General features: G+C 35.7%; 2 protein-coding genes across 2 annotated transcripts; both read right to left on the reverse strand.

Moving 5' to 3' along the window:
- Nucleotides 1-40: 40 nt before the first annotated feature.
- S-Lap (leucyl aminopeptidase-like protein) lies at nucleotides 41-1,791 on the reverse strand. Its single transcript, XM_013323897.1, has one exon. It carries the CDS (start codon nucleotides 1,765-1,767, stop codon nucleotides 154-156), a length of 1,614 nt encoding a protein of 537 aa, XP_013179351.1. The 5' UTR covers nucleotides 1,768-1,791; the 3' UTR covers nucleotides 41-153.
- Nucleotides 1,792-1,979: 188 nt separating this feature from the next.
- On the reverse strand, nucleotides 1,980-6,170 carry MnM (myomesin and myosin binding protein). Its single transcript, XM_013323896.1, has 3 exons — nucleotides 6,053-6,170; nucleotides 4,304-5,737; nucleotides 1,980-3,668 (listed from the first exon to the last, which is right to left on the reverse strand). Exons 1-3 carry the CDS (start codon nucleotides 6,120-6,122, stop codon nucleotides 2,002-2,004), a joined length of 3,171 nt encoding a protein of 1,056 aa, XP_013179350.1. The 5' UTR covers nucleotides 6,123-6,170; the 3' UTR covers nucleotides 1,980-2,001.
- Between the last annotated feature and the right edge of the window lie 13,966 nt (nucleotides 6,171-20,136).

Genomic DNA, 20,136 nt, shown 5'->3' on the forward strand with positions numbered 1-20,136 from the left:
GTATTATAATTTTAATAAACACAAATAATAAAACAACTTTACAAGAACAAAATGTAATTGACATCAAAAATTAGTTGATTTATTTCGAAAATTTGTTTCTTACATAATTACAATAAACAACTTTATTAGTGGAAAAGGAGTTACAATTGTTAACTAAAGCTTAGTATCGGCTATCAGTTGGAAGAGAAATTCTATAATAGTTCTGGTTGGCCGACCTGTCATTCCTCGTCCCAAATAAGGAATATCACTTCCTTTACTATAAGCCACATTGTAGGTATCCAGATGTATCCATTGACTATCACATACGAACTGTTTTAAAAATGCTGCACAGTTCGGTGAATCACCATATTTATGTTGTGCAGTATTCGCCACATCTGCAGAATTAGTGTCTTTTATACGGTCTTCGTAAAATTTCCAAAGCGGCATTCGCCAAATTCTATCACCTGTTTGACTGCTAGCCAATTCCAGATAACAAAATAATTCCTCAGAATTTGTATAACATCCACACGCAGCACCATCTAGAGTATGTAATAACTCTTTGGACATGGTTCCTATATCGATGATAAACTTCGGCCAGTAATTTCTCGCATATACTAAGGAGTCTGCGACGAGCAACCGACCTTCACGAGATGGAAGCCTAATGAGAATAGATTTACCATTACCGCTGTTCACTAAGTCTCCAAATTTTGGGCTTTTTCCATTTGGCATTAGTTCGCAAAGTGGTAGAATTCCTCTAATGTTGACGGGTAGTTTTAACATTGAAACAGCTCTTATTATAGCTAGAACACACGCTGCACCTGCCATATCACCTTTCATATATTGTAAATCTTTTGGAGATTTTAAATCTAAGCTGCCACTATCAAATGTTACTCCTTTTCCGATCAACACGATAGGTCGCTGGAGCTCGTTAGCACCGTAGTAACTGATTTCAACATAAAGAGGGGGTTGAATCGAAGATCTTCCGATAGCCACAAATCCCCCCATCTCATGACTTGCTGCCCAGCCTTGCGTCTTTACTTGCACGTTTATATTTAATTCACAAAGTAGGTCTACTGCAATTTTAGCAAAAGAAGTAGGGTTTAAATAATTTGCTGGCATTTCTTGCAAATATCTGGCCAAATTTTGGGATTCCGCTTTTATTTGGCCAATATTCCAACCCTCCACATCGCAGTTATCGTGTAAAACAAACTTTGCGTTTGGTATAACTTTTTGGTTCAATATACTTTTATATTCTCTAAATTGCCAAACAGCTAAGTTTGCGCCCTCAGCTGCTGCTTCAGCGTTTCCAAAAGATTCCACATGTATATAGGTTGGTCTCAACGCATTCAATGCTTTGGCTCCTGTTCCTGCTGCTATTCTAATGGCTTCTTTTCTTTCATCCAATTGTTCTAAAGAGTTAAATGAGAAACACTCTGTTCCAAGTCCAGCAACAGCGACGTACGCAAATTGTGGATCTAAATCATAAAATATCCTAGCTTCACCGAGTCTAGGTATGGGAGCTAATTTTAATTGTTTCCACAATTTTCCTCCGCATGCATCATTGTATTTCTGGGCACTCGGAGTGAGAATGACCGATTCCTCCTTAACATTATCGTTGTAATATACTCCCAAAACAAGTCCTTTATCACGAATGGCACAGGCTTTAGGATCTCTTAATTGTTGTATGTTAATTTTTGATATACAATCACTGCGTTGAATTTTAAATTGTGATATAAAACGGACAAATACATTTGTCTTTCTTAAATTTAGCACACTGATTCTATACATCTTTAAAATTTATAATAGTAAATATGGTTTGTAAAAAACAGATTTTCGAAAAGTAATCATTGACTTATTAAAACGTCGCCTACTAGTATTTCTTATTCGAATTTTAGTATCGTATTTGCAATTTAAAACAAATTACACTTGAATAACATTAAACAGTAATTCACAATTTGTGTAACTCACACTCCATTCAAAGTTCACACTGCAATCATATATAACACATGTCTTTTGGAAAGGTCAAGAAGTTTTTTTCTTGAGCCACTCAGGAGCGTGTGTTCTTAACCATTCAGGAATATCGAGGAGAAATGTTTCTTGCAGCTGTCTGTATATAATTAAAATAAGAATTGGTATTGCTAGCCTTTCATCCCTGAAAAGATAAACCCAAAAAGCTAACAACAATAAACATACATCGACTGTGTAATCTATAGCTGTTCTAACATTTCTTTTAGCTCTCTCTTCAAGTTTTTGATAATCTATTGGTATAATTATTGTAGCTCTTTCAGTTTTCTTTAAAACTATTTGTGTATCTTGACTAGGTTTAATTGGAGGTTTTAAATTAGATTTTTCCTGTTCTTTAGCTGGAATATTTTTTTCTACCTTTGGTATCACTTTCCGAATAGATTCAGGTTGTGTGGTGGGGCTTTTATTCATAGTTTTTTTAGTCTTTGCTATTATAGGTGCAACTTTACTTCTAGGTTTGCTCTCAAGAGATTCCTTTGACAGAGGTTTCTGTCTGCTCTCAGATTTCATGTTTTTCTGTTCATGAGCACTGGGACTATGTTTTTCTTCTTCTTCGTTACTGACTAACTGTTGTTTTTCTGCTACAGTTTTCAGGTCATCCGTACTAAGATAAAGAGGCGTTGTTGACTTTTTATGACTACCGTATTCTTTTACAATGTTACCATAATAGTCTATAACAGTTTTGCTTTCTTCAACAACTTTGTCATCAATATTTTCTATATTATCTTCAACTTTACTGTAATTGTTTTGAATATTGGATTTCTCAGTTTTCTCTTTTTCTTTCTTGTTCATTATTTTAGGTAAATTGAAGGGCTTTTGTACTGGTATTTTTGTTATTCTCTTTAATAGTGTTATTTTTTCTTTTTTTCTATTATTGTCAATTTGATTTTCACCACGGTCAGACTTATTAACTTGCAAATTATTTAAATTATCAGCTTCTCTTCTTTTAAGTATAGGCTTTGGAATAAAATTAGGATCAGGAAGAGGTGACAACTTAGGTCTTTCTTCTTCCAGTTCATTTTCCTGATTATTTTCTAATTCCTTTTCTTCAGATACTTCTTTAACTGGTGAAGGTCGGGTAATTTTATTTCTTGGGTTATATGTTTCCTCTTCTACATTATATTGCAGCCTATCTATCTCTTCACTGAGGCTATCCTCATCTGAATACTCTCCATCCGTGGAGACAGTGCTAGCTGTATAATCTTCGTCAAATGACATTTGTTGCCATTTATTTTCTGATGTTTCTGAATCCTGGGGAACTAGTTCTGGAGTGTATTTGTATTGTTTATTTTCAATAGAATCCGTTTTAATAAAAATTTCTGGTGTCTTAAACGTTCCTGTGATTGGTAGCACTGGTGATTTGGATGTAATTGTAATATCCGAAGTCTCTTGTTGTTTTGAATCTGGTTTGTAAGGAATGTCGTTGTCTATGCTGTCGTGTTTGTGGGATATTTCGTCTTGTTGCTTCGTTTGCTCTTCCTTCATAGCTATAGCCTTGTAGAAGCGTGCCATTGCTCTCTCGTGCAAAAGTTCGGTTGAGCTAACTGCATTGCGTAGTGCTTTAAATGGCAAGATATTTCGTGTACTTAACTCGGGAGCAGAAAGCGAAAGGGGCGGTGGCGAAAGTGCGTCTTCCAAGTCGAGTTGAAACGATTTTCTCTTTTCTGAAATGGAACAGATTTTCTTAATTTTTTTTATGTCATTAACGGCTCCATAATACACATCAATTGCATTCGCTTTACAAACGATTATCGCTTCTTGAACGACGGCGGTACAGTACTTTTTACTGTCAATAACGTCACAGAAATTTAGAAAAACATAATATATAGTTAGGCAATATGTATACAAATAAATAAAATTCGCAGAATTATAAAATTTCGCAGAAGCTTAGCATTTTTTGGTTGATAATTTTATCTCGATTGCTTTTGTTTGTCTGTATAAATACAATCTCAAAATATCTGATATCAAGTTAACGTAATTCGAAATGTTCAATTATTAACATATATTATTTCACATTAAGCTTAAAGATTAAAGCGCTAGCGTTTGTGTTGAAACTATCAGATCAACACAGTGTATTTATAGCATAAAATATGCGTGAACAAATGAACTAGTATTTCACTGTTTCTCGTTAAATCAAAGAATAGACAAGAATACAAGACAAAATAGCTTCTATTTGTTATATATTTCCCGTCTTTTGTCATTATTATTTTGCTCATTTAGGTACATTGTAAGTAAATAACGTTTAAATAAAGTAGAGTTGTATTACTACGAAAAAACTTTATGAAATTGAAATGTTTACCTGCTTTTTCGGCTGATTTGTTACTTTCAGGATACAATACTAGCATAAACTCGTTGCTTCCTTCAGGTTGCGTTCTAGGAGAAGTCTGCTTCTGTTTCCGAGGCGGAACCGTGTCGTTGACAGTGGGTGAAGCGGCGTTGACGCGTTTACGACGTGGCACCGGCGACACTGGTGGCTCCTCACCTTCCTCTCGAGTTAACACCTGATTGATAATGCGCGATTCCACGGCAAGGAATTCCATATCCACCGCCCGACCCGGAATACGGACCGGGGGCGATTCTACACTTGGTAAACTCATACCGTACGGGCTTTCTGCTTTCACACGAAATCGGTACTCGCTTCCTTCTATTAAATCGAAGAGCGTGACATTTGTTTTACGACTCGTTGTCGCCTTTAACCACACGTTCCATCCATTGCGGTAGTACTCCACTACGTAGTTACCTATTCGACATCCACCATCGTCCTCGGGGGGCTCCCAGTCCAGTGTGACCGACTTGTCGACCTGCCGCGTGACGGTGACGCGACGAGGTGGGTCCGGCGGTGCGGTGATGGTAACTAGAAACGAGGCCGTATCCTCCCCTATATTATTACGAGCGTGTACTTGATATTCCCCTCTATCGCTTCTACGCGCAGAATGTATCTTCAGCAAAGAAAATTTTGGAGTAGTTGTGATTTCGACGCGGTCATCGACCTCGATTGGTTGGCCATCATGACGCCATTCCACACTCGGAGTCGGCTTACCCACGATTGTGGTTTTAAGAAACACCGTTTCATTAATTTCGTACAAGAGGCCATCCTCATATTGGCGCGGGTAACGTAACTTAGGCGCAGCCTCCAGCACTAGCCGAGCTTTCGACACTGCATGGCCGATACGGTTCGTTGCAGTGCATTTGATCTCACCTTCATCACTGGCTAGGGTCTGATGAAATATTAGGACGCTGGAGGATTCGTTCGTGGTTATCGCAGTTCTTCTACTACTGAAAATTTCGTAGTCGTCTTTAAACCAACCAATCGTCGGAGCGGGTGTGCCGGTGAAGACAACGCGGAACTCGGTTTTTTCGTTTTCTAGAACCGTTACGTCTTCTAAGTGCTGATGGAATACGGGCGCTTCCTGTAGGCCTCGCTCGGAGCTTACAGTTAGTATGTCAGATATTTCGCTGTAGTCCGACCGACCGACTATGTTCAGCGCAGCGACACGGAATTGGTACCGATGCGGGGGTCCGAGCCCGGTGAGCACCAGTTCGGGGCGGGCTACCACCGGAGGCGCGGTGCGGATCCAGTCAGGCGCACCCAGCCTGTTGCATTCCACCTGGTAGCCCTGCAGTGGCGCGCCGCCGTCGTGCGCGGGCGCCGCCCATCGCAACGTGATCGCGTTCGGTTCGTCATCGGTTAGAATTGGCGTTATATGTGGTTTGCCGGGTGGTGCAGGTCGCACTGTAATATCAAAAAGGAAAAATTAAGTAACTATTACCATTCAAAATTTAACGTATAGAGGTCAAACGCCCCGGTTAATCAGTCATCGTACCACGGGTTCGCCGCGATTTGGCATTTTACACCATACAAAATTAGACGCATGATAGTCGTTACATGAACGCGGGACGTCTCGCTATTTGTTTTGTTGTGCCACGCTTTAGGAATCTCAGCGAGCGATGTTTTTAAAAATAGCTGTAGGAGGTATAGCTGTGTTCGGCTGGTGGCAGGCCGGTATCGGCCGTGTTGGTGTGTCCAGTGGTTGTGGCTCGTATTTACCTGCGGACTTCCAATGCACGTTCTTCCTAGGTCTGTGGGAGGCGTGTGAGGCGGAGTGTTGGTTGCCCATGGCGGCGGCGGCGCGCGCCGACACACTGAGCCAGCGCCGCTCGCCCCCCGCCCCGCCCCGCGCCCCACTACACCCCACACGCGCCTCACTGCGCTGGGAATAACTCTGCGCAGCCGCCCGCCCGGATGTTATCCCGAACTCAAACCATATGGACAACTTGTCTTTATTGATCAGCGGGGTTACAACCTTTACTAAAAAAAACAATATTATTCCACGGATTTTGAATCAGCAAACAATATGACTATGATACAAAATGTAAATTTATATAAATACACCATAATAGTTGTATCACTATCTCTTGTTAAAAGTCTTATAAAGCAAAACGATACTTATTACTTAATGATAATGATAACAACATTTGTAATTTAATATTCTATTAAAAAAATCGAAGTAACATCCTACTTGGTTGGTCAAAAAAAGAAAAAACATTTTAGTAGATTATTCAGTAGAAGTGACATCTATGGTATGTGCTTTACAATAAGATTGAAACTAGGACTGCTTTGACAAAAGACTTAAATAAATGGTTAACACTTCTCAAATACAGATGGCTCTGTAACAAAATAAAAAATTAAAGTTTGCCTCGCGTAAATTCTTAAGAATGTACTTAAATTATTATTTATTAAAAATTAGTTTACAGTAGAATGAATTTAAAATAAAAATCCAAATTGATTTTAATAAATAATTGTATTTTTATCTCTTTCAACCTCCATTAAATAATTAATAAAACAATTAAGTATACCATGAAGAGCAACGTCAACTTATACTACTTTTCTATGTAAAAAATGAAATGAATTAATTACATGGCAGTTACTATGTTTTTAGCACTAGTATATTGAGGATAGCAAAATGTTCTCTTAGCGTATTGCTGCTCCAAATATTCAGGCGCTTGCTAATACTACGATCTTGGATTATGTATAATAGTTTTTTACTTTTAAAAATACTTCATTTCAAACATTGCGTAATAATAGAATAAATAACTTTGTAATAAAAACTGTTCAATAAACCATAATAACTTATATTTTGCGCATAATAAAATTTCAATTTACTTTTGCAAAACACAAATAAGTCATTGGTACAAAGTTGTACTTCATTTTCGATAAAATTAACTGAAGCATTAGTGCACTTTGAATATCTATATCCAACTGAATTTATTACATGATACAAGAACTTGTTTTGAATGATTTACAAGCTTCAATGTATTTATAGTATAATTGGCATCATAAATAATTGCATTTAATTTGAAATTTCAACGATATTAAATCGTGTTCCATCTGATAACAAGCGTTTTAATATTATTTTTCAATATTTCGGTATAGAATTGAGAAAACAAAATTATTCTTAAATAAATATTACTTTAGGAGAGACGAATAACAGATTGCGAAGCTACAAGGCAACAGCCGGCGTTTCTCATTCAGAAATGAATGTAATGGAAAGTTAAAAATACTTTCTCGAATCTACTTTTTGTTTAATAACCTTCCTGAGTGACCAATAAAGTTAGTGGAGACAATTCCATTTAGTTTACGTGAAGTATTTGCTGACTGATATATTAATTTATGTACAGCTTTTGCCCGCGACTTCGTTCGCGCGGAGAAAAAATACTAGTAGAAAATAGAGCTATCTTACTGTTACTCAGTGGTAATGGACTTTATTTAGGCTGCATCTTAATCTAAAAAAAAATATTTCAAATTTTTAAATTGAAACTATGTATGTAACATTTTCCAATTTTAGAATAAAATCGCATATTTGGAAAACCATAATATAGCAATATTAAAAAGTTATGTTGAATGAGATTCGAATTGGTTTTTTTCACCAATTTAGAACATTATTTCTCACGTCCAGTTTATGTTTTGTGGCAATTAAATATAACCTATCACACCGGGGCAAAAAGAATAGAAACCTTACTTGTCAAAATGGGTTCAGTCGTTTAGAATTTAAGCTATCACACATGTATGAAAAACATTACCCTTTTGTCAGACAGAAAAAAACCGCGTTAGTTAATTTTATTTAAATTCATTTTTAAGTGATAAATAAATAAATTCATGCAAATGGCAGACACTTTCGAAGAATTAACTATACGCATAGTTGACCATGCAACGGTAAATGTAAGGCAAAATAGATATATTTTTAGTAAAAGAAAGTTAATAGTAATTATTGCGTGAAATATAATACACTCTCCTTACCGTAGCCTTAAATTTAGTTACTAATTTATACTAAATTCGAATCTAAAACCATAGACAAACAACAAGATTCATTGTAAAACACTTCTCTACTCTACTACTCTTACTTATATTATAAATGCGAATGTTTGGATGGATGGATGTTTGTTTGAAGGCATCTGCAGAACTGCTGAACGGATCTCGATGAAATTTTACATAATTGTAGAATAGCCTAATTAAGTTTTTTTTTAATTCTGCGCGGATAGAGTTTCGGGTTACAGCTGGTAACTTAATATTAACATTGTGTTGTTTTTCTGAGTATAAATTCTTGACTTACTAAATTTGGAATCTGAGTAATAACTACGTTTATTACTACAGTATGTTTTTTTTTTAAAGAAAATGAAGAAAACATGTTGTTGTGATAAATATACTCATTTAAATCTGGACCGTATAACTGTTGACCTTATTCGCTATTTTGTATCTACATGAGTAGACAAAATAAAAACAAAATTTCAAAACAGCTGTGGACAAGGTGATGACGGAAAGATATGTACTTCCTTGTTTTTGCCTGCCGAGTCCGATTAAATTAATCATCATCAGGGGTGGCTAGCCCATAGTCAATCACGTTGGCCCAGTACAACCTGTACTGGGTTGATTTCACATATATCTTTGAATTTCTTCGCAGATATGTGCAGGTTGCATCACGATGTTTTCCTTCACCGTAAGAACGTCAGAAAAATATACGTATATAAATCGAAGTAGATAACACAATAGTACATGGCGGGAATCGAACCCAAGACCTGCAGATTACAAGTCAAGTGCTTAACCCCTGAGCCATTAATGCTCTTGCGATAAACAAAGTGCAGGGGAATGACGCAGTTATAGTTAGTAAAATGTGTTGGAGAAAATCCTACTACTACTAGAGAAGAGGTCCAAAGTCCAAGACACACTCCAGGTCAGAAATGACATTTATGTCGGAAGCCAAAGTACACTAGGTCGTCGCATCACCTGTAGTAATTTAGATAATTTAGCTTTGTTCTCATGTAAACTATGTATTGAAAGGTGCACTTTATAAATTGACTTTAAAAGTACGTTAAAATGTTTGTCTTGTTACTGCCTTCAGTGGTTCAATATTTGTATTTTTCGATTTTGTATTAATAGTAAGCCAATTTTTTTCCTACGGAAATGTAAATAGGGATTACATATACATCGTGTCCTGATTTTTTTTAAGTATTATTCCCCGTGTAGTTTTCGATCTGGCTATACACTAATACAGTTTTACCGTTGAATTTTGGGACACGCTGTATACTTAATTTAATTTTCTCTACTGATTTTTCTTTAATTATTATAATATATAAGTTGGATATAAAAACATTGTTTTAATAGCGTCATAAAACAGAACTATCGTTAGCAGAAAAACGTAGATATTTATGCGACTAGAAACAGATGGTCAGTTAAAGTCATGATTATTTTCGCGCTAGCGTTTCGCGAAATGTTAAATTACTGGAGTTTTGTTTAAAAAAATAACAAATTAAAATAGCAGTGAAGAAATATCGTTTTAATTCGAATATTCTAGATTCGTTAGTGAGAATGTTAGTAACGATGAAACTTCAACCACTGAGCTTTGACATCTATCATTGTCGCCCTAGTTAGAAGGCTGAAGAACTGGCGACATATTTTTGTTCCCTGTACTCCATAACAGTAACAAATCGTAGTCTCTAGCAATTCTTATTCTTAAGAATTGTTTTACTTGGTTAAGTAAAGTACAGATTGCAATTTTTTCTTATAAAATCTTTTTAAAATTGCTCAATCTGCTGCAGTGTTTGCACAATTGAATAACATTCGTACATAATTACCATGAAAAATGGTTTAGTATAAAATTTTCTATAATAAATGGGTAACTTTGAAATATTCCAGCGTGAAATGAAGCTCGGCTCACATCATGTGCGTGGAATGTTTAAAAATGTATCTTGTATATAGGGATGTGTTACTTTCACACGAGGGAAAAATAGTGAGGCAAAATTGTAGACAGAGCTGTACATTCTTTGAAGCAATCCGTCACAACTCACGACATAAACACAAAGAGATAGGCGAACACTTCGGGCTATGTGGCGCGGTTGTCACACCTCTTACAAATTTCTATCTTCGCGTACATGTATGTTGATTTTAGATGAGGGTATTAAATCTGTTACCTTCGTGTGAAAGCATTAGCGCGGATCCGACCTACATCTCTTTGGATGTGAGCCAACGGCAGCGGCAACGCAAATACACGCGGGGCACCGCTCCAAGGTGACATTGCGCTGCCCACTTGCATTGCATCCTCTTTTGTTATGACCACCACATCCTTTAACAATTTCACACTATGACAACATCAAGTTTTTTAATAAACCCTCAGCCCCTAAAAAAAATCTCGCCTGAATTAACTCCTACGACACTCGGGTGAGCATTGAATCGTAATATCTTTGATTTATTCTTATTGCTTCTGAATATGACATGACTCAGATGTTTAAGAATTTTTTTATGGAAAAAAATGTGTCACCTACATACTTTCCCGAACTGAAGGGATAAATGATAAAATCGAACTTCAATAATAATGTACGATAAATATTTAATTTCTTATAAAATAACTGCTGAGTTTGTACATCATAAAGTAGGGAATGTAAGGTACTCTAAAACATATTGTTACCTTAGTTTTGTCAAATATAATGACGATATGTTTTATACAAAGATATTGGTCTCAGAAACCAACGATAATAGACAAATTACATATCCACTTCTTAATTATTTTTTCAGAGACATATGAGTTTTCCTACATGTATCTCGACAATGGAAAGTGATAGTAAGAAGTATGCTTCACATCTGATGTCGAGCTGTTTTGCTCTACATATAGAACTTGCGTCAGTTTTTAAAAATAAAAATGCAATGAATCCATGACATCATGCAGTTACATTTATATGCATCTATAAAAGCACTGCAATAATATTTGGCCCTGAAATATATTATGTGATATTAAAACTTGAAGAAAAATTTTTCGGATGTACCAGTAAAATTTAGTAGCCTATGTGTTCTTCCAGACTATGTTCTACATCTATGCTAAATTTCAGCGAGTTCCGTTGAGCCGTTTCGGGGATACCTTGAAACATCCATCTAGTCATGTAAAAAATCGCATTTATAAAATCACTAGCCTGCGATTCCGTCCGGGCGAAATGAAGAAAAACGCAATTTGTAGCTTATGTGTTCTTCTAGACTATGTTCTATATGTATGCCAAATTTCAACGAGATCTGTTCAGCCGTTTCGGAGATACTTTCAAACATCCAACCATCCATCTAAACAGTCGCATTTATAATATTAGTAAGATTATTAAGAAAACAAAAGCAACTAATAATAGAATTCACTGCAAGATCGCATTTGATACATGACTCACGGTGTGACACCTGCTACCCAGCTAAATGTATTTGGCTAAGGCCAATGTTTGAACGATCTACAAAATGTTTTCAGTATCAATTTTATATGTAAATAATAAGAACGTTACGGTATAATTATTTTATACTACCAATAGCCCGCGACTTCTTCCGCGTAGAAATAAAGAGAAATCTAGTTAGTCAACATAGCTTGTCACTTTGGGGATAGTGTATCTTCCACACAGTGTAGGAATTTTTCAAATAGCTTCAGTATTTTCGGGGTCTACCAATTTAACAACAATAACAAAGAAACAATCAAAGTAATCTTTTTTATAATCTTACTAATAATATAAATGCGAATGTTTGGATGTATGTATAGATGTTTGTTACAAGTTATCTCCAGAACAGCTAAAAATCTCGATCGGATCTCGATGAAATCTGTCATTAAAACATCGTATGGAAGAACACATAGGCTAGTTATATATTCTTATTCTGCGCCGACGAAGCCGCCGGCAATAGCTAGTAGGTACAAAAGTCAGTCACATAAATTGTGTAATAAATCTATGCTTGTAAATTTGTTATTTTATTAAATAAGTTTCTTAAAACAGTAAATAAACCCGAGAATATATTTTCGTTCCTTTGAAATCAGATTTTTTTTTATTTTGTCAGTAAGTGGTACATTCATGTATCCTGATAAAAACTCGATATATAACTACTTAATATAACTTAAGTTAAAGTTTATTACATAACATTATGTGTAAAACGAGAAATTTTATAATTAGTATGGAAACATAGTCAAGTGTACACGACAAAAAACATATGATGTCGGAAGAGAAATTGTTACCGCTGCAAGAAACACTGTATTTAAATACGCATTAATAATTGTACAAACTAAATAGAAAGAGCGTATGCAAGTGAAATTGTTATTTAAATTCCAAGATAGCAGATAAAAATAAATAAAAAACATATTCACTACTGGACTGACCGTGGGTTTTTGAAACCCAAATCCCCGTTTATATTATACTATTATGTCTGTTCCGTTAAAGAATTACAGGGATCACGTTTTATACAGATATATTTATCGAATTTATGTATCGGAAACCCATTTTATATGTGTTAAACTGTTGATTTCAACTGTAATGACTTGTATTAAAACAAGTTGCTGTCTCTATTCTTTCAACGCCAATGTAAGGGATGACAATACGTGTCAATTATCAGTCTAGTCAAGACCCATAGAAAGGAAATTAGATATTTCAAGTATCATGCTTATTAACAGCATTATTTTTTTACGTTTATCGAATTTATAAGCTTGTCGCGTCCGTTGCTACGATCCACATTCGTACGTATAAAAATAGATGGCAAAATAGTTTAAACGTCGATGTCGGGAATCTCGAATTAAAGTCAAAAATATTTCACGCCCAGTGTATTGCAAAATATGGTGCAATAAAGTTATTCCTTCTTAATAATAAAACTGCTGGCATCATATTATAGATAAACTAGATTATTTAAGATGCAGTTTCCTTTGTCGGGATCTAATTATTATATACTTAAACCACTTTTTTATCCAACATAAGGTTATAAATAAATTAAAGATATGTCCTTACTTCATATAATAACGATCTTCTCTGACTATAAAATATTATAATAAATTATTGGGAAGGTCTCAAGTTCTAATAATGTGAATTACAAAAGTTTTCAGTAAGGCCGACACCCAACTAGTTTCATGACTAAACGTTATAATAATTTTAGTGGACCAGCTCATAACAACGCAAAATAGCTTGAACAAATGCCAAGTAAAAGCGGCATTATTCCAATGTTAGTTTGAATTCAATGTAAAATGAAGTAAGCTATGATATATTAGAAAAACTATGTTATCACACTATTCTTACTTATATTATAAATACGAATGTTTACATGGATGGATGGATGTTTGAAGGCATCTCCAGAACGGCTGCCCCTCTTCTCTTAACAAACTGGATAAGCGCGTGCCACCTGTGGGCGTTAAATCTAATAAAATTAACTCATCATCATCATGTACTTGTCCCACTTACGTATGATCGGTGAACTAGGCTTTCGTCCTTCAAATCTACCGTCATCTCAGTCTCTTCTTATTTATGTCATCTTTCACGTAAGCCATCCATCTCTTCATCAGCCAAACTCTATCTGTGTACCCTTCCACTTCTTATAGTGCCATCTTCTTTCGAAGGTCGGCAATTTAGGCAACTTACAACTTTGACAACGCGGCTCTGAAAAGCTAATGGGTACTCTTTTCGGACTACCGGCATAAGTTCTTAAGCCAGAATGTTCGTCTTAAACCTACACCTCGCTTTCCTTTCATCTTTCCTTGTACTTGCAGCAGTTGGTATTTTGTGTTCCGCATTATGTACTAAGTTAAGGGTGATCACCCTTAACTTAGGGTAGGCTCCGAGCCCCTCGGTGGGGACGTATAGTGAGCTGATGATGATGATGATGATTATGTACTAAAATAAATTCCAGCTTGGTACCTTCACGCGTTTTTGAGAAAAAGGGTCTTGACAGACAGACGGACGGACAACAAAGTGATCCTATAAGGGTTCCTAGGGATCCTATAAGGAACCCTAAAAATCAACTGTTCGTTTGGATGTTTCTTAAAACATCTAAGTAAACTCTTTCTTTAACATTTGTAACATGATATAAGCTCTGCGATACAGAAGCGAAGCACTTATTTCTGTATCGTTGGCCCATTTAAATTCGATTGAAAGCAATGTTTTGCCTTCATAATTAAGGTTATCCGAACGAATATTTTCAGTAACTCGTAACATTAACACGTCATAACAAATTAATAAACATAATGGTTGATGTTTATGTACAAAAATATATATACAGTATGTTCTACTTTTATGTATTGAAATAAATAAAACTGTACATAAATTTACAATTGATTTATCATGATGCGACGTCAACAAGATACTGAAATCAGTATTTAAGCACATCATTCAAAGGAATCTATATAAGTTATTGATACCTTTGGAAGTTGTATTTATTGTCTTTTGGCAGCAGCTGTATGTCAATTAAATTCAGCGAAACAAAACAATCGTATAAATTGGTATTATTATTACTGTATCTCTTAAAACAAAGTGCTGCCAAATTTTCCAAATCTTGAATCCCTTCTTCAGTCTGTCTTTTGTCGTATTAAAATTTAAACTATTGATGGCTTAACAAGACATTTAGACGTTTGGCCGTTGGTGAAATAAAAACAAACTAATATTAAAAAAAACACTGCCTATGCTCCTAAAAACACACACTTAAGCATACACTAGATGTCATGTAGGTGGGACAAAAATATATTTTCTTTTCTTTCAATGTCTCTTCATTACTGCATGTCGAACGTTAGCTTAGCGAAGTTGTCCCTGTCTATTGCTAAGGAAAAAGTTCTTAAACGCGACTGGTACAGATCTACTCCTAGATTTTTTACAAGAAAAACTTCCACCTACAATTAAGACAATTAAGTATCTAACGTGTCTTCTGCTAGCTTTATGCCTATCATTACAAAATAATTGCATCAAATATAGTCATGACATATAATTTGGCATGTCGAGCATAAGACTCTTGCTTCCAATGTGTCTAATAAAATGCTTGACTATACCTCTGGTACTGTACTAGATGTGCTTCAATACTGATTTCAGTATCTTGTTGTTGTCGCTTCATCAAAAATCAGAATTAGGTGCTAGTATCAATTGTAATAAAGTCATGTACAGTTTTCTCTATATCTTTGGTAATGTTTTATATATGAGAAGGAGGCAAACGAGCGGCGGGAAAACCGAGGTGATCAACGACATGGACATCTGTAACACCAGAGGAAATGCAGATACGTTGCCGGCCTTTAAGGAAATAGTATGCTCGCTTCTTGAAGGTCCCTAAGTCGTATTGGTTTGGAAATACCGCCGAGGACAGACCGTTCCATAACGCGGCTGTGCGAGGCAAGAAGTTGCGCGAGAATCGCACCGTTGTGGAATGCCAGCCATCCAGGTGGTGTGGATGGAACCTGGCGGTGATGGTCTTGGATGTATCAATTAGCTTAGTGTTAAAAGTATACAGTTTTTCAATACACATAATAGTTGGCAAACACGAGACGATAAGAAGGTCAAGGTGTTATTATCAATGCGTTTGCTGATGGAAATTAAATGCGATAATTTGTTGCGTGTTAACTTTTCCCATAACTAGCTTTAATAGAAACATAAGTTTGAATGCTTGAGTTTGTATACTGTGTTTATAGTTTTTTATATTATAAAATGGAAATCAGTAAGAGACGATCAGAATTTGTCGAAATATCGAACCGCTGCCCATAGATATCCATGCAATTGCAAAGAATTGCACCTTTAATCGACGCAGCGATTCCATAGCGAACTTCAAAAATGTATAATTATAACATTCGATAAGTCACGTGATGGTCGCGAGTCAATTTCATACATTTTTGATATTAGTTATCGCTTCGAAGCGAAAGCACTTTGTCTAACGCTCCAGGAGTCTGTCAATTTCATCTGAAATCCCGGCTAAGCTTCCCGTATTATTTTTTAAATTGTACTTTAAAATATACATTGTGCATTTTAATAATAGTAATTTGAGTTAAATTTTATGTCATAAAGACATATGTAACTTAATGATGCAACGCGTAATGAAAAATTAGAATTATTAGAATAGTATTTTTATAAATATTAATTACAGTAATAAGTTAAAATAAATGACCGCTCTCTAATAGGTAATTAGTCATCTATTAGACACTTTTTATTTATGACGAGACATTTGGCCGTAGCCCAGTACCTTACATTACAAAATGGTTATTTGTTCTAAAAATAATTTATGCGTTCATCTGTCAGAAGAATGAACAAACAAAAAGAAAGGCAATTATAAAGAGAATCAATGTGATAATCGCAAATTAACTTAATGTTTGTATTAGAGAAATTGGAGATGTTTGTGTATTTTTACTCCAGTTCTATTTTGGAATGCTTGGCTCGTTCTCCGTTCGCACAGGTAGATTGTACGATACCGCCCAGTCACTAGGTGAGGTGTGTATGTATTAATAAAAGCAAATCTATATTAATACCACTACATATTCACGAGTTGGGATCGTGTTACATACCAATGCAACTTTGTAACACTTATTCGAATCTTACCCAAAACATAACCGTGTTTGTTAGCTTCAAAGAATTATTCACGGTTGATGACAGTGACGTCATTGCCGATGAATGTAATCATTTTTCGTGATATTTTTAGATGAATCTAAAATTAATCATGAATTTTGCAATAACGTTCAACCAAAATATAATGTAGATAAACAGGGCAGAGAGCGCTCTCCTCTTTTAGTATTAAATCAAAATATTATTAAAGATTATTTTCAAACGGAAAAATACACCCAAGCGAATGCTTGAGCCGTCCGATTAAAGTTCCATTACAATCGGATTAAATTTAGGAGCGTCTACAAGACAAATATTCAAATATTGATTTTTAATTACATAGAAAAAGACCACCTGGATGTCTGGCATTGCTCAATAGGGCGATTCTCGAGGAATTTCCTGTTACGAAAAGTTCTTGACACACCGAACCGGTACGCCTCATAGTGAGAGCAGCTCTACCTCTCTACCTAAAAGGTCAGCAATGCCTGTGTGGTTCCTCTGGTGTTGCGGTAGCCCATGGGCTTAAGCAATCACCGCAGTGTTCCCGCCGCTCTTTTTCCCCTTTCTCTTGCATAAAAAAATCGATATTACTTATAACAGGCATATGTCACATTATAATTATTCTGTTTTGTTTCTACTCTTTTGTCAAAAACTCTAGGAAAAACAAGGACAATAACATGTTTCGAAACAAATATGCAATGGAACTTCACGGCAGTTTCTTCAACGCCACCCCCGTTAAACTTCTCAGAATTTTTCTAGAAAATATTTTCATAACCTAATTTACAATGTAGGTCAACATGTCTCGTTTTAAAAATGATTGAATATTGTGTGCCTCAAATGAAAAATTTCAGGTAAAGAGTATTATATCGTTTGCTGCTTGGCATCTGAAAATAAAATACCTGAATTGCGCAAAACGGTTACTCACTGAATGCCAACAGGTTGTAGTCAGCGTTGCCGGTGCAGAGTTTGTTCGTCCGTGGGCGATGTTCGCTTGTTTTTATGTTTTCCGCCAAAAATATCGACCACCTACAATCAAACGGGTGATGGCAACTGGCATGCGTCTTAAGTATTACGTTAAATCCAATCATTGCATTTTATTATCTTCGAATTATTTTCTCTTGGTGAGTTATTTCTCAGTACTTCGAAGTAATAAAGGTTAATATAAATTTGTATGCTGGATGCGGCAGAAGTGCGATCATCGAACCTACATCCAGAGACAACTTCAAGCTGATTAGATAGATATAATTTGTTCTAAATTTTTAGACTAAATTCATAAATTTTGTTTAATTTAAACAGGCAACACGGATAAGAATTCGATCAAATTGTTCATTCTGCATGTGTTCAAAATGGACAAGCATGTCTCCTTTTTTTTTAAAACATACTTTGTAGGCAGCAAAATCGGTTTATATCAGTACGTACGATAGTCCAATAGTTTGTTATATTACAAGTCGACAAACGAGCAAGCGGCCACATTAATTCGCCGAAATAGCGCAGCGACCAGATTGCAGATGCCTACAACAGTCACTATGACAGAGTAGCGCACGAAACTTAGCTTGTGTCTTTTTGCTGATAGTTAAAAAGATACAAAGTTTCATATTAAAACCGGATGTTTAAACATTTCCGTTTCATTGTATTAATTTGCATTACATAACATCGTGTGATGAATTAAAAATCGAACGCTGACAAAGAAATGTGAAATACTCAAACTTATTCGCATTCGGATTATTGTTGCGATTAAGGTACGTTCCCACGGTGCGTTAATTTTCACACAGCCACTGTCGGACCATCGGACCACTGCAATGAAGAGTCGTGATTGTGGTTTTTGCAGCCGATACTCTTATGAAAAAATATTGACAACCCTCATGCTATAAAAACAGAGATAATAAAATGGTGAACGCGAACAGCGTTCGTCTATAGAACCACGCATCTTGGAAACGCACCTTTATAACATTTATCAAGCAATCCGGAAGCAATAGTTTTCGCTAATCTGCACGCTATCAACAAAAGACATATGGTATGTAGAGTAACACCGATTTTGTTGTCACGGCATAATCTTTTCCTATTGCGTTATAAATTTGACGACTGGAAAAGGCTCCCACGAGAATGTGAATGAATGTTGCATTGTATGAACCTCATACAGGAATAACAAGCGAGAAAGTTTAAAATTTGCATTTCAATGAACTAGTTTCATTGGACAAAGCCAACCAATGTGAAGTGATTCAACGTGACTTTTTATGACTATAAGAATCTTAAGGTGAAGGAAAACATCGTGATGTAATCTGCACATATCTGAAAAGAGAAACAAAGATATGGGTGAAGTCAACTAACCCGCACTGGGCCAGCACGGTGGACTATGGTCTCGTCTCCCCTATCATAGGATAGGCACTGAGCCCCTCAGTTGGGACGTATAGTGAGCTGATGATGATGATAAGAATCAAAATTTAAATAATACTAGACGAATCTAGCAATACAATGCCAAAGTGAAAGTATAGCTTATAATCTTACTTTTTTATCATAAGGCGGCAAACGAGCGAGCGGCCACCTGAAATCGCTGAAATAGCGTTGTGACCGTTGCCCATAAACATACGCAATTGCATATGCGTTGCCTACCTTTAATCGACGGAGGAGAGAGCACAGAAAGATAACATTTTCCCTTTCCATGCATCCTCTCATCCGGAAAGTCCACTTCCACTTCCCATCCTTTCCTTATAAAAAAAAGGGTGGGAAGGGACAGAGGACTATAGCAGTATATTAATAAATAAATATTTTAGAAAACTCTACAATTTGATCAATATTTGAAAATCTTACGATAATACAAGCTTCAAGTAATGTATTGACTTCTCTGTATACAGCTAGAATACTCTATATTAATTAAAAAAGTCTGTGGGTGGAAAAAAAATTGCATTCTCTTTGTTATGATACTCAGTATTGGAACGCATAATTTATCCCACCCTTGGGTTGTATTTCAGTCTGAAAATAGCACGCTTATATGCGTCACTTTCATGACTGATCTCGCGATTACGGGTGAGAATTAATTTTGCCGGCTTGCAACCACATTCCCGGTGAATCAATATAAGTCTCATCTTAAGAAATTGTTCTTATTTTTATGACGCATTCGTTTATTTATTGAAAAAAGCCTAAAATAAACACATATGTGGAAATATAAGTTTAGTAGGTTATTTTGATGAATTTAGAAAAAGGTTTACGGCCTTAAAATCTAGAATATTAATAAAAATGTTTTAGGGATATGATATTTCCATAACTACCTAACATTTTACATAAATATTTCAGCAGTGTCACTCT

This window comes from Papilio xuthus, unplaced genomic scaffold, assembly GCF_000836235.2.
Source record: "Papilio xuthus unplaced genomic scaffold, Pxut_1.1 DF825017.1, whole genome shotgun sequence".
In the NCBI taxonomy this organism is placed as follows: domain Eukaryota; kingdom Metazoa; phylum Arthropoda; class Insecta; order Lepidoptera; family Papilionidae; genus Papilio; species Papilio xuthus.

Coding starts and splice junctions, on each gene's coding strand:
- S-Lap (XM_013323897.1), bottom strand. CDS start 1,767: ATGTATAGAATCAGTGTGCTAAATTTAAGAAAGACAAATGTATTTGTC.
- MnM (XM_013323896.1), bottom strand. CDS start 6,122: ATGGGCAACCAACACTCCGCCTCACACGCCTCCCACAGACCTAGGAAG. Junction 5,738..6,052: donor CGTGCATTGGAAGTCCGCAG/GTAAATACGAGC, acceptor TTGATATTACAG/TGCGACCTGCACCACCCGGC. Junction 3,669..4,303: donor CAAATCAGCCGAAAAAGCAG/GTAAACATTTCA, acceptor GTTCCATTTCAG/AAAAGAGAAAATCGTTTCAA.